Here is a 16,050-nt window from a genome sequence, read left to right as displayed (position 1 = left end):
TATATTTTACTAAATATTTTCATGACATAAATTTTATTTTCTCCAGAAGTTATGCTTGTTTGCAAGTAATTTATTTTTGGTTTTATTTGCTTAACGCAAATACATTTTGTGGGTAATAAGTAGATGAAGGTTGAAAAACTTTCCTTTCATTTCCAGTTTTTTTTTCAGATCTAAAATAATCTTTGATATCAAAATACGTACCCCTGAAGCTCAAAGGTCCACACGTAATGCCTTGAGTTAGTTTTACTTTATTCACTCACTCTACTTATCTGATAGCCCTGAACATGTACGTCTAAGACGTATAAAGCGGTTGCGTGTAGCTTTAGGTTAAAATAAATTCGAATCAGTTTTGCGTGAGAGCTTGCAAACTTCATTACAAAGAAGGGAAAGCTTTATTTTTAAGAGTTAGGCTGAAATTACTAAAAATATATACCTTTGATTACTAAAAATATATACCTTTGATTACTAAAAATATATACCTTTGATTACTAAAAATATACACCTTTGATTACTAAAAATATACACCTTTGATTACTTAAAATATATACCTTTGATTACTAAAAATATATACCTTTGATTACTAAAAATATATACCTTTGATTACTAAAAATATATACCTTTGATTACTAAAAATATATACCTTTGATTACTAAAAATATATACCTTTGACTACTAAAAATATATACCTTTGATTACTAAAGATATAAACCTTTGACTACTAAAAATATATACCTTTGATTACTAAAAATATATACCTTTGATTACTAAAGATATAAACCTTTGACTAGTAAAAATATATACCTTTGATTACTAAAAATATAAACCTTTGACTACTAATAAATTTAATATTTGTTAGTACAGGGTTACACACAAAGAATGAGAATTTAAAGACAATCTGAAACTGAAACGATCCCAAAAGTCTTCGGGCTTATTTAATGATTTGGTAAAAAAAAAGAAACAAGTTTTCAGTCGCATGGAATTAGGGACGGCTCAGTTTCATTTGCCAAAACTACACTTTTCATAACACCTTTGCCATAAGTAACACTTTCCATAAGTCACACTTGCCATAATTACACTTTCTATAATTCCTTTTGTCATAATTTTCTAATTTTTAAAAAGATGTAAATCTGTCTTTTTTTTGCAAATGCGGGAAATTTTCCCATGAAAATTCCCAACTCTAGTTTTCTCATTGTTTTAAAACAGAACAGTTGATATAAGTTCAGCTCCATATTTTCTCACAATGGAGAACACTTTGGTTAGCAAGTGTAAATTGTGGCAAGTGTTACTTATGGCAAATGTATTATGGCATATGAAACTGAGCCTCAGGGACAAAATGAAGGAAACAGACGGTGGACATTTTTGTCGGTTATTACACTGATGTACAGAGCGTCCCATATCATATTAGATCATCTCGTCACACTTTAGCTCCAAAATAAACACATACTACTCGAAAAAAATCCCTAGCTTTTTTGTAAGAAAATTTTTGTACTAGCCTTATTCAATTTTTCAAAATGATTCATTGTTCTTAAATTTTCTGATAAGTCCCGGAAAACATAATTCAGTCAAGATCTGATATGATGTGGGACACCCTGTAGCTGAACTAAAAACATGTTGTTTGACTAATCAAGGGCTGTTCTAATGTGTTTATTTTAGTAGCTTAGCTCGATTATTTTAGTTTCAACAGATATATTTTGTTGTGTAACCTATAACAAAATAGTTGGAAACTACTACATTAAAAACCAGAAAACTCTAAAATTGCAGCAAAACGACTTAACAACAATACTTAAGCAAATGACTTTACTAGTAACTAAAAATCACTAATAAAGTGAAATGGGTCAGTAAACTGCACAATTGCTGTATGCCATGCTCAATGTACTATTCAAAGTCATAACTTGATTCCAAAAATCGTCTTCCTATTCCAGAGTGCTGTGGTTATCACTGTACATAATTATTGATTACTTCCTAAATAGCAAAAGTGAAAGCGCTATGGGTAAAAAAAAACCTTTTCTGAAATAACATTTGGATCCTGTTATTATTCAGAGAGTCCAAAAATACTTTGATGATGCAATTTTAATTTTTGATATTCAATGATTAAGTAGATGTTGGATTTCTGAGTGGTGGGTCTGGCACTAAACTAGAAAATTGAGAGGAGAGAATACAGAGTTAACCACTAAGCATGAGATTTCAATACTATCTGTTTCCTTATAATTAATGATTCCCTGCAACTGTAAACTTGTTTTTAATTATTTTTCCTAATCATTGAATAAGCCATAAAAAGATTACATTCAAGGTAGAAAACTTAAATTATAATCAAAGAGGTTCAGGTCGTCTTCATAGTCTCATCCTTTGTGGTTAACCCTGTTAAGTATGTCTAACGGGTATGATTTTTGAAGCAATCATCATTCCTTGGATTTATAAAATAATTTTTTAGTGGGCCTGAAAAAACCGGAGATTTAAACCAACACTAACGGATCCAAGGAGCAAAATGTCAGCAACTGCAAACAAAAATCTTTTGCTCATAAAGCCCAAACCTTAACAAAAAGAGAGATTGTCAAAATTATCCCTGTCTCTGAATTGATCATCAAAATAAAGAAAAAATAAGAAAAATAATTTTAAAATTCTTCTTCTGTTAAATGAAGTCTGTAAATATTAAACATATTTTTTTCCAGTGCGGATCCAGGCATCAGACATAAATGGACTTGCAAAGAAAGTCTTCAATATTTTTGTAATTTTGTAGTTTAAATGTTTGTTGATCTTCTTTAAGCACCACATTCATTTAATGTTTTAACCCATAAAAAGCCATTGAGTAGCAATAAGGAGTTTATTTACTTTAACATCTACAGGCTTTATAGGTTTTCACGTTTATTTCCCCAGGGGGTATGAGAGGGGTGATGGAAGCAAGAATGACTGTTATGTTCATGTTAATGTAGACAGGCCCGTAACTGGGTGAAACGAAGTGAACGAGGGGGGGCGCAGGGGGAAGTGCCCCCTGCATCTAAAAATTTGATTTTTCAGTCTGAAAAACTAATAATTTTACCTTATATTTGTGAAATGGTACACACAAATAATTACACTTTGAAGTCACACTTTTAAATTGCTTTATTATATAACATTGAACCGTCATTAACACAGTATTTTAACTAAACTATATTATCTGGAAACAAAATAATCGTTACTTCCCGACTAGACCAGATAGCGTAGATTTTACGCAGACCCCGTCGAATGCGTTGATTTCGACGCTACAAAATTTTAAAAAGGAATTTTTTTAAAATATGTTGAAACCCGATATCAGACCCCTCCATTTTCCCCCCATATTCTTCACCCCCCTTCCCTTTTTGGCCCAGAGACGAAATACACTCTTGTAGTATAGAGGGGGGGAAGGTAGAATAGACTTGTATTTAACAGATGGGATCGCCAGGGGGGGGGGGGCTTTATACGATCTGGAAAGACTAGATTTAGCTAACAAGCTGATATATCAGCTAATTTTATTTCAAGTTAAACTAATACAGCTATTATAGATATTTAATACATAATGCAAACTTACAATTATGAATATTTTATACAAGTTTTAATAAAATTTTCTGACTGTAGCTGCAGGTTCAATTAGCAATTATAGTTGTATTTGTATGAATCTCATGATGTCCTTTCCCGGCTTTCATCAAATATAAAAGATGCAAGGCCGAGTGAGGACAAAATGAAAAACATTAAACTTCGATCACCATCTTTTATTCCGCCATTTTCTGTTTTTCTGGAACTTTTCCTTCCATTTTCTGATTTTCCTTTCAACTTGATTAAGCACCGCCATTTTCTGCTTTTTCTTTCAACCTGAATAAACATTGTCATTTTCGGCCTTTCCATTCATCGTGTATCATTTCTCATCCCTTTCTTTCATCTATGCAGTAAACCTTTGACAAAAATCTTTTTTTTTTTCAATTTCATTGTCATGCATTTAAGAAAAGTATTTTTACATTCAATTTTAAACTTTAAAGATGTATTATCATATATTGACAGGTTTAAAATTATACGAGTTTAGTATAAAATTACTAAATTGCTAGTTAAAATATAAATGAAATTTTTTTAATTGTTGGAATATATGTATTGGAATATTCCTCTATTTCTAGCTGGATGTGGGGACTGCACTGGGGAGGGTGTGTACTGCTAATATTGATTTCTTGGTTCACTTATTCTCAATTTGTTTCTGATGATGTGAACACTAATAATATGCTCCATCTTCTTTTTTTACGGTTTCACCTTACAGCTGTTGATTATTTACCACTTCAGTTTTAATCGTTTTCTGTCCGCATTTTTAGTAATTTTCTGTCGCCATTTTTAATTATTTTCTGTCCGCCATTTTGAATCATTTTCTGTCCGCCATTTTGAACTATTTTTCGTCCGTAATTTTCTCATCCATACTTGAGCTTCATGTTGAGTTTTACGAGATCTTGATTTTGTTTTGTTAGAAGTTCAACCTTAGTCTCGAATTGATCGACCAGCCGTAACCGGGCAGATTGCTGAAAAAAACACATCTTTTAACAATAATTACAATTTACTCTCAAACGAATATCTTCACAATAACAAATATGAAAAGTTCTAATCCAGTATTATTACATTTAATATTGGTAGCTCGAGTGGGTTTCAAGATGTAATTAATCCTAACTGTAAATATTTCTTGTATTAACCTAAAATCTCTAATTTAGCCCCTCTACATTTCTGATATCCCTCTTCAACACTCCCCCCCCCTCCTCCAAAACTTAATCCTACTTTTCCCTTGGCCCTCATCAAAACCACTCACTGCTCTTAACCCTGTCATGGTTTAGCCCTCCCCCCCCCCAAAAAAAAATATAAGCTCTTAAAATTGACCCTCCTAATGCTTATTCTTTCCAAACCTTTCTTTTCAACCCATTACTGCGCGCGCAATGTAAGCACATCCTTTTACCTTTCCATCCTGCTCTCCCCTTCCTACCTTTCCTACCTTACTTCCTTCCGTACCTCCCCTTCTTTGTTTACTTTTAATCAGAAACCATCAGGACTAGACCACATGGTTGAATCCCACACGTTTTAAAATAATCAATACTTGAGGGGAAATGTAGCAGCTAAATTTAGACAAAACAGTTTTCAATCAAATAAAACTCCAACTCGCCTTCGCATAAAGTTAAAGGGACTGTAGAACGTAGATATAATTTCTAGTGACCTTTAATTACAATAGAGTGGCATGCGGATCCATGGATCCGAATCCAAGGGTCAAAATAGCAACCAAAAACTGCAAAACTACTCTCTAAAGTCAAATATGAAATGTTGAAAAAGAGAAATTATAACAATTTCCTGATCTCTGAAAGGTTCATTAAGTTTTAGTATAAGAAAGCAAAAAAATCCGGATTTGGATCAGGATTCGGATCCATTTTTTTCCAGTGCGGATCCAGGACCCGCATCAAAATTTAATGGATCCTATAGCACTGAATTAAAAATTACCTCTTCCTCTTTCAGAACTGATTTTTTAGCCAAATCCTTCCTCTCCTGGTAAAGTTTATCTAACTCTATCTGGGATCAACCAAAATATTTTTTTTTAATTGTTATATTTTTTTTCAGAAAATTTAAACAATTTTTTTTAACTTTTGACCCTAATTTTATTTAGGATTTAGTTGATTCCTTGTAATTAGAATTTAATTCTTCTTTGGATATTAGAACTTCTTCGAGATCTGTAATCTAAATAAATAAAACAATGAAAATAATAATAATTATTAAACAAGAGAAAATAATAATGATAATTAATTATTTAATAATGATTTTATCAGTAGTAATTGAAACTATTTTATTTCTTAAAATTTCTCCTAAGATCGAAACTAGCAGGGTGTCCCATATCTATAGATTGTCTCCTAGCTTTAACGACAAAATACGCATCTACTTCTAGAAGACCTAGCCTTTTCTGCATGCCAATTTTTATATTAGCCGTTTACAATTTTTTAAACATGATTCATTAGTCCCGAAAATCACAGTTTAGAGCTATTTACGATCCAATATGATGTGGATGATAATGGCAATGTTAACTTTAATGTTAATGTTAATGTTAATATTAATGTTAATGTTAATGTTAATGTTAATGTTAATGTTAATGTTAATTTTAATGTTAATGTTAATGTTAATGTTAATGTTAATGTTAATGTTAATGTTAATGTTAATGTTAATGTTAATTTTAATGTTAATGTTATTGTAAATATAAATGTTAATGTTAATGTTAATGTTAATGTTAATGTTAATGTTAATGTTAATTTTAATGTTAATGTTAATGTTAATGTTAATATTAATGTTAATGTTAATTTTAATGTTAATGTAAATGTTAATGTTAATGATAATGTTGATGCTGATGTTAATGTTACTGTTAATGTTAATGTTAATGTTAATGTTAATGTTAATGTTAATGTTAATGTTAATGTTAATGTTAATGTTAATGTTAATGTTAATGTTAATGTTGATGAATCCAGCTTTACCTAGAAAAGTCTAGTAGTTCTTTCTTAAAGTTAACCCACTCAAGTTAATATTTTTAACCAAGCTCAGAGTATTCCCGTGGCTTTTCCGAGTTCTCCAATCAAAATTTGAGTTAAATCGTTCCAAGGTTTCTTAGTTATGAATTATGATTCAAACAATAAAACAGGCAAACGGAGATCACACTACTTTATATAAATGTTTAGAAGATATGTACCTTATGTAACAATGCATCATTCTGCTTCTGAAGGTCTTCCAACTATAAAAGATAAATTATATGATCATTTAGTTTTTAGTTGTATGTATGATATAGTTTTTAGATTGTAACCTATATAATAAAGCTCTTCGCTCATATATATATATATATATATATAATATATATTGATATATTATTATATATTGATATATTATCATAGATTATTCCTTTGTGTTTGTTCATCTACCTGCTGCTGTTTCTCATGTTGATCATCTAGAAGCTGTTGAGCAGTTAGGTCTTGGGCTTTATCATGTTCAGATTCCACTATCTTAACAAGAACAGGGAGATAAAGTTAGTTTATACTATCCAGACTAGAACAGGATCGAAGAGAAAGTTAGTTTATACTATCTATAGACAAGGACAGGGAGATAAAGTTAGATACTATCTAGACAAGGACAGGGAGATAAAGTTAGTTTCTACTATCTAGACTAGGACAGGGAGATAAAGTTAGTTTAAACTATCTATGGACAACGACAGGGAGATAAAGTTAGTTTAAACTATCTATAGACAACGACAAGGAGATAAAGTTTATACATATATACAAGAACAGAGATATAAAATTAGTTTAAGTTATCTAGATATCCCGACAATGTAGGTATTGTACGCTGTAGAGGGAGATAAAGTTCAAATTTTTAAACAAACTCGTGTCAATATTACCATGTTTGTTAATGGAAGCAAAAATTAAACCATAACTATTTATTATAATATAGTAAATATATGAAAATTTAAAAAGCACCACCTCTCCCCTCCTGTGTCATATAAACCGAATAAATGCTAGTTAGTGATAAATCAATATTTATTTGAATTTTGTCATCTGTTTAGTGCAGTGCCGCTCTTAATTTCATTTATTATCTATATTCATTTGGCATGTTTATTCAGTCATCCATAAATAGAAGAAATTAGAATTCGATTCTTCTAATGGCTTGATATATTTTATCATATTGTTTTTTTTCCGTTAGGGGGGGGGACACAAAAAACATAGATCAACATGTTCTTGCTGTAATCAAAAAGTCTTTGCTTAATCGGTCATTTTAAAGTTATCAATCAAAGTGGATTGAACCTTAAATTTACTCAAATATATTTAAACAACATGGCCCAATAAAAGTGAAAAAACAGAATTAAAAAAAATCAATATTTCGGAAGTGAAAATTGGCCCAAAAATTAGGTTTATTTGCAATGAAAACAGGGCACATGAATAACCAGTAAAATTTAAACCTTTAATCTGTAGATTAGTTGATCTATTCTTGGATCTTTGGAGACTGATCTCGGCTCTGCTCTTGGATCTGCTCTCAGAGCTTCCTTGAGATTGAGAGCAAGCTCTCGATTATCCTCCTCTAGCTCCTAAAAAATTGAGTTGGTATAAAAATTTTTTTTTAAATCTAAAATTTATTCCGGCGTGGGATATTTGACAATACAATTACAATAGACATTTTTCAATTAAAAAGCATTTCAAAGTTTTATGTAGATATACACCTTCATGTTTTCTAAAATGCTTTCTTTTTCTTCCAATTCAGCCCTCACTCTGATTTCTAGCTCGCGTTTCTCATGCTAGAATAAAATGATTTTTTTTGTATAGTAATATATTTAAATCTGCAAGGCTTGGTAAAAGTAAGACGACATAAAAAATTTGTGAACAACTTGATTTATTAAAATACTTGATAGAAATAGGATATAATTATTTTTTTATTATTAATTTTTAATAAAACATTTTGGAAGTGAAAATTTCTCATTTATAATGTAACGACCTAAAACTTATTAAACATGACGATACCCAGGTTGAATTTTGTTGTCAACCTTGCAAGTTGCACAAATAGTTTCCAACGGATAAACTGACTAATTTTACAAAAAGAAAAAGATATATTTTGCTATGGAAACCATTAGTGAAAGAAAATTAAACAGGATCAAATAAATTCTGTACAGTCGCTTCTAAAATCTCATCCCTTGTTAACATAAAACCGTCTCAATTGCTTTGGGTAACACTGTACGGTGTACCTGGAGCTCTTTGGGTAACACTGTACGGTGTACCTGGAGCTCTTTGGGTATCACTGTACGGTGTACCTGGAGCTCGGTGATTTGTTTCTCATGTTTACTCCGAACTGTTCTAAGGTTCGTTTCACTATCTGTTAACCATCTCCAAACCTGATTACAAAATAGTTGTGAAAACTTTTGGATTTTTAATCTGTTTATCACGCGCTCAGTGAATTGCAAGTAAAATTGGAAACTTTTGTTTTCAACAATATATTATGTTCCTTAAATTTCTAATATTTAACGATTAATTTGCTCTTCTTATACTTCTCCGTAAACCAATAAAAGAGGAGCTACGAGGTTCAGAAATCGTACAAGTAATGTCGCAGTGTAACCTAGGTCGTTCAAAACCTTTCTTTGAATCATTTCCTGATTAACTTTTATTTCCTCGGAATTAAATTTATATTCTACATTTTCAAAAGTTCACGCTGTGGATATCGAGATCAGTCTATATGGCTAAGTGTGCAATCCAACCAATAGATACAGCCTCAGTTCGAACGGTAGGGATTAACTCTGACTCAAATGTCTGTTTTGAAAAAGGGGTAACAACCTATATATAGTCCACGCCTCCAGTAATAGAGCTGCAATTCCCATTCGCAGCGATACCTTTAAACCCTTTGTCAAAGCAAAAATTACTGAGATATACCATTGTACTTCTTTATGAGAAATATGTAATTTTTAATAGTGCGGATCTTTATACTACAGCCAATATTTGACATAATTTATCTATCTTTATTAACATGGATGATTTCTATATATATATAAATTAAATATATATATTACCTGAATTAACTTTGCTTGCTCAGATATTTCCTCCCAACGAATTCCTTCTGTTCTAAAAATAATATAATTTATATTTTTATGTATTTATATGTGTATATGATGATGTAGAGAACTGGAAATAGTAGAGTGTATAAATATTTTCTTTAAAATGTTCATTTTTATTTATTTTATAAATGTATTTATAAATGTTGCATAAATGTAGAGAAATGAAAATAGTAAAATGTATGAGTATTTTCTTATAAATATTCAATAATAATAATAATAATAATAATAATTATAATAATGATAATAATAATAAAACAAAGTATAGAAAGCAAAATTTTCATGCAACTACTAGATTTGCATGCAACAACTGAAATTGCGTGTTTAGCAATAAATTTGCAATAAATGGTTGCCTGCCACTCAAGCATTTGATTCCTAATAAATACAGTTTATAAAGTTTTCCATTTTTGTAAAGTTTATAAAACATACAACCATGTGTTTAGTTTCGATTTGAAATTAATCACGTTTTGGTCTATGAGAGTCAACAATCTTTAAACTGAGAAGGTTTTCCCTTCTTTTCCTGTCGAACGCATCCCACGACAATAAAAAATTTTAAAAAAAAGTTAAATTGGTAAAATTGGGATCGAAAGTCACAGTTTGCTGGAACAAGGACCGAACTGTTAAATCAGGGTTTATTAAATATTCCTCTCATATATTTCTTTTCAATGTAAGTTTTTACTCTATTCTCCATTCATCTTTTCTTACTTAATTCAGGAATTCTTTTCTCTCTCCCCCCCCCCCTCCGGTCTTTTTTCTCATGTGCTCCCTTCCATCTTTTTCCCCTCCATGTATCTCTAACTTTTTTTTCTTCCTTTTGGCACCTTCTATTTCCCTGTGCTTTCCTTCATCTCTTTCCCCCTTTTTTCTGTTCTAATTTCCTTTCCCTTTTGTTCCCCCTCTCCACCTTATGTAAGATCCGAACTCCAAATAAATTATTCACAACCTATCGATCCAACTAAAACTAACAAACACACATCATTCCATCAACTGTACTTCAGTCCTCACATTAATAAAACTGATAGGTCTTATGAAATCAGATCCATATATAATATAGCTTATTATTTTTATTCTTTTTACCATGATTCTCAAAAATTACAACCCATTTATTTTAAGGGAGATTGAGGTGAGGAGAGAGATGAAGATGAGAGGGGGGGAAACGACATCTTCATGTCGGTACAGGGGGATTATATTCGCCATTTGGATTATGCTAAAGGTTGTATTTCTAGTCTTACCCTGGGGAAATAAAAGGAAAGGAGGTAAAGGGAGAAACAGAACAGCAGAAGAAATAGAAAAAGAAAGAAATAAAGGGGTCGAAAGAGGAAAAGGAAAGGGAGGAAAGAAAAGAAGAAGATTAAAAGAAAGATAAGGGAAAGAAAGAAAGCAGTTAGAAGTATAGTGAAGGGGTAAAAGATAGAGAAGGGAAAAAGGATAGAGGAGGGGAGAAGGAAAACAAAGTGGCGAAGGAAAAAGAAGGAGAGAAAGAAAGATAAAGTGCGAAGGAGGAAGGAGAAGAGGGAAGAAGATTTGGAAAAACGAAAACCTGCTGAGGAGGAAGGGGTAGACAGGAGGAAGGGTAGACAGGAGGAAGGGGTAGACAGGAGGAGGGGTAGACAGGAGGAAGGGGTAGACAGGAGGAGGGGTAGACAGGAGGAAGGGGTAGACAGGAGGAGGGGTAGACAGGAGGAAGGGGTAGACAGGAGGAAGGGGTAGACAAGAGGAAGGTGAAGGAAGGAGGAAGGCGTAGACAGGAAGAAGGGGTGGACAGGAGGAAGGGGTAGACAGGAAGAAGGGGTGGACAGGAGAAAGGTGAAGGAAGGAGGAAGGGGTAGACAGGAAGAAGGTGAAAGAAGGAGGGGGGGGGGGAAGGAAGAAAGGAGGTTGGTTGGATGTTACTGGCTGGATTATATAGTAAGAGAAACATTTACACTTTGATTAGTTTGAATAGTTTTTGCCTTATATCTCCGATGTATTAAAGTATAAAAAGCTGATAGAACATTTAGAAATAACTGTTGGAAATATCAGGAATATATATGGAACAGTATATGGGGATAATCTTGAAATATCAGGAATATGGAACACTATTTGGGGATAATCTGGAAATATCAGGAATATGGAATAGTATATGGGGATAATCTGGAAATATCAGGAACATATATGGAACAGTATATGGGGATAATCTGGAAATATCAGGAATATGGAACACTATTTGGGGATAATCTGGAAATATCAGGAATATGGAACACTATTTGGGGATAATCTGGAAATATCAGGAACACATGGAACAGTATACAGGGATAATCTGGAAATATCAGGAATATGGAACAGTATATGGGGATAATCTGGAAATATCAGGAATATGGAACACTATTTGGGGATAATCTGGAAATATCAGGAATATGGAATAGTATATGGGGATAATCTGGAAATATCAGGAATATGGAACAGTATATAGGGATTATCCGGAAATATCAGAAACATATGTAACGGTATATAGGGATAATCTGGAAATATCAAGAACATATGGAACAGTATATAGGGATAATCCGGAAATATCAGGAACATATGGAACAGTATATAGGGATAATCTGGAAATATCAGGTACATATGGAACACTATACAAGGATAATCTGGAAATATCAGGAATATGGAACAGTAAACAGGGATAATCTGGAAATATCAGGAACACATGGAACAATATATCTAGAAATATCAGGAACATATGGAACAGTATATATGGATAATTTGGAAATATAGGAACACATGGAACAGTATACACTGTTCAGGCATAATCTGGAAATATCAGGAACACATGGAACAGTATACAGAGATAATTGGGAAATATCAGGAACACATGGAACAGTATACGGGGGTTTTTTATCAAAAAGGGAAATTCTTATAATTTTATGTGACATGTTTACTAGATCTGGATACCCAGCTTTTCCGGGGAATTTAGTTGTCCATATCTTAAGTCAACCAGAAAGACTTTGAACCCAATTCAACCAATCAAAATTTGAGACAAATCGGTTAATGGGTTCATGATCGGATTACAGAGATTGAACTCCTTTATGCATTGCAGGTGCAAATGATAAAAATGTATTCGAACTGTGTATGTGTACATGTATATATACATATACACATATACATACAATGCTGAAAAGTATGATAAACATGATTTATTTGAATTTACTCACACAATTGTTTGAATTTGTTAACATTATTTTGGTTAACTTTAAAACTTTAAAACTTTAAAGCTTTAAAACTTTAAAACTTTAAAACTTTAAAACTTTAAATTTTCATAGCTTTAAAACTTTAAAACTTTAAAACTTTAAAACTTTATAACTTTAAAACTTTGAATTTTTATAACTTTAAAACTTTAAGGATTTATAACTTTAAAACTTTGAATTTTTATAACTTTAAAACCTTAAATCTTAAATCTTTAAAACTTTAAAACTTTAAAACTTTAAAACTTTGAAACTTTAAAACTTAAAAACTTTAAAACTTTGAATCTTTAAAACTTGTTTCCTAAGTAAACCCTGATATTCAACCTTTAGACAAAATTTAAAATAAAAATCAATTAGTTTTGAATTATTTTTAATTTTAATTAATCAAATTAAATCTTCCAATTCTCCGAAATAGCCCTTCCTCACCGGAAAATATCCCTCCTCACCGGGAAACATCCCTCCCTCCTCAACCCTCCTCACCGGAAAATATCCCTCCCTCCTCAACCCTCCGGCCACGTCTATTTGATTAGTATCGGTTAAATATATCCTCTGTATACATATCTAATATATATATATGTATACATAAATCCAACAGCAGGAAATCTTATGTTTATTAGACACGCTTCTTTATATTCTGATTAGAATAACTTCATTTTTCAAATTATAAATCATTATAAATATGTTTTTAAATATGTTATTCTAGAAAAATATATATATTTGATTTTATCATTTGTTAAAAGCGTATTTCCAATTCTTCCAATTCCAGTTTAGTTAATTAAAGATTATATTCTATTATTTTGTTTCTATTCAGAAAGTTCATGACAAAACTAATAAAAAATAAAGGAACTAATAAAAATAATGTTTTGGGAGGTGAGGGTGGGGTTTAGTAAATTGGAATGAAATGAGAATTGTAAAAAAGAACTTTTAAAAAGTTTACAACAAATTATTTTTTATTTTAAATTTGACTAAATTTTAAAATTATTTTGAATAAATGTCGGAATGTTAGTCACGGTTCAGCTTGAGTCATGGAACATGCAACCTTAAAGTCTTTGAAATATCGTTTGTTTCTTAAATAATATGAATTCTTATCGTTATTTAATCATTCAGATTATAATCATTATTCAATATAAATCTGAACAGTTTATTATTTTAAATAGCACCTTACCTCTTACTCTCAAGTTCGACCTCTGTCCTCCTTTCTTGTTTCCCCTTCGAGGTTGAGACCAATACTGTCCTCTACACTTCTAGAGGCTCCAGCACAACCATTGGTTGGACAGGGGGTGTCAATTTTTCGTTTTGTTGATTTTAAGTAAAATATTTCTGTCAGGTAAAATTTAAAATAATTTCGATAATTGCAGGAAAAATTTACGATTATTCACCAAATTTAAATCTTCAAATTAAATCTACCTCCCCCCCCCCACCTCCCCTACCAACACCGCCTTGAACTAATGTGGACTGTATAGCCTCCATGTTTCCTCAAAGATCTTAATAAATTCAACTATAAAGGAAGAAGAGTCTTACAATAGACAGATTAAACGTTGAGCAAGTCATATCTTGACAACCCCTCCCTACCCTAACCTAGCCCGACCTACCTTACCCCAGCCCGACCTACCCTACCCTAGCCCGACCTACCCTACCCCAGACCAACCTACCCTACCCCAGCCCGACCTACCCTACCCTAGCCCGACCTACCTTACCCCAGACCAACCTACCCTACCCCAGCCCGACCTACCCTACCCTAGCCCGACCTACCCTACCACAGCTCGACCTACCCACCACCTGCCCGACCTGCCCGACCCAACGTACCCTTCCCTTCCCTTAACTTCCATTCCCAACCCCATCCTACCCCACCGTACCCTTCCCTACCCTATTCTACCTTTCCCTTCCCTACCCTACCCAAGTCTACCTTACCGTACCAATTCCATTCCTGACATTCCCTTTCTTTCCTTTCTCTTCCCTTCCCTTACTTTCTTACACACCATGCAGTAGCTAGGGGGTACAGGGGCACGTGCCCCCTTTTTTTCTCCCGAAGAAAATGTGCGCTTTTAGAAATAAATTACATGGGAATTTTAATTTCTATCCTGTCTTGGAAAATGATAGGGTTTATATTAAATTATTTTTGAAGTTAATCCATTTTACTTCTTTTATTAGATTAATGTTCTATAACGAACCATCGTACAGCATAAAGTAACATGGAGACAAGTTTAAATTAACTACAAAATATGACCAGGTTTAGGAGAAGCTGTTTTTATTTTTCCTCAAGCTTCAGGAGAGTTTTTTTTCGAATTTTAAATTTGAGAAAACTGAATATTTTCATACTCGAGATTTTTTAAATATTTACAGGAATTTGTATCATTTACTTTCCCTGAATTAAAAATAAGTATTGGCTATTCGTGATTCAAACATTTTTGTAATATTTCGTTTATTTATTATAGTTTAACTCAAATCTCTATATATATCTCCATTTTTTTATGCAAATAATATCTCCTCAATTATTGAATAGGAATTAAGGGAAGGAAAACAGGGAAAATATCTATCTTAATAACCTATAATGTGTGATAAGTTGAAAATCTAGTTGTTTCTACATTCATTAATTTTTATCCTTATTGAGTTTTTCAGGTCAAAATTATTTTTGACTGCGGCCCGTCCCTTTATTATCTATTTATTCTATTTTGTCCCCCCCCCCTTTACAAATTTTTAGCTACGGGCCTGTACTATACACAGCCCCAGCCTTGTACCCTTCCATTCCGTACCATACCTGTCTTTTCCCTTCCCTGACCTTCTTTACCCTCCTTCACCTTCTCTTTCCCTTTCCTATCATTATTTTTCCTTCACTTCCTTTCTTTACCCTGTCCCACTACTTCCTATTCTTCATACTCTTTCCTTTCTACCTTTCCACTTCGTTCCTTTCTACCTTTCCCTACTCTTCCTTCCCTTTTTCTTCCCTTCCCTTAACCTTTCCCTGTCTCCAAATACATATCTGCGAGATATCCCTGATTGTCCTTCTCCTAAATTCCATGCTTTGACCAACATACCTTCTCTACTTTTAGTGCCTAGTAGTATAGTACCCATATCTGGTTAAACCTAACCTAACCAATCAGAGACCAGGATATAATCTGGTGAAGCCGGGATCCTCCAATGGGAGTCTTGATCAGATCACGTGATCTCGAAGTGTGTCTAGAATTCCCATGGGATAAAAGGGAACCAACTAACCCTCCTGCACCATCCATATATCAGGAGATA

At 32.5% G+C, this 16,050-nt stretch overlaps 1 protein-coding gene across 1 annotated transcript; it reads right to left on the bottom strand.

Moving 5' to 3' along the window:
- Window positions 1–3,460: 3,460 nt before the first annotated feature.
- LOC111713241 (calcium-binding and coiled-coil domain-containing protein 2) lies at window positions 3,461–14,648 on the bottom strand. Its single transcript, XM_023488068.1, has 10 exons — window positions 14,614–14,648; window positions 9,545–9,596; window positions 8,795–8,875; window positions 8,210–8,284; window positions 7,952–8,077; window positions 6,924–7,004; window positions 6,698–6,739; window positions 5,647–5,703; window positions 5,470–5,538; window positions 3,461–4,511 (listed from the first exon to the last, which is right to left on the bottom strand). Exons 1-10 carry the CDS (start codon window positions 14,646–14,648, stop codon window positions 4,404–4,406), a joined length of 726 nt encoding a protein of 241 aa, XP_023343836.1. The 3' UTR covers window positions 3,461–4,403.
- Between the last annotated feature and the right edge of the window lie 1,402 nt (window positions 14,649–16,050).

The sequence above is a fragment of the Eurytemora carolleeae genome, unplaced genomic scaffold, assembly GCF_000591075.1.
Source record: "Eurytemora carolleeae unplaced genomic scaffold, Eaff_2.0 scaffold1395, whole genome shotgun sequence".
NCBI lineage: Eukaryota > Metazoa > Arthropoda > Copepoda > Calanoida > Temoridae > Eurytemora > Eurytemora carolleeae.
This window is presented reverse-complemented; position numbering and strand designations above follow the sequence as displayed.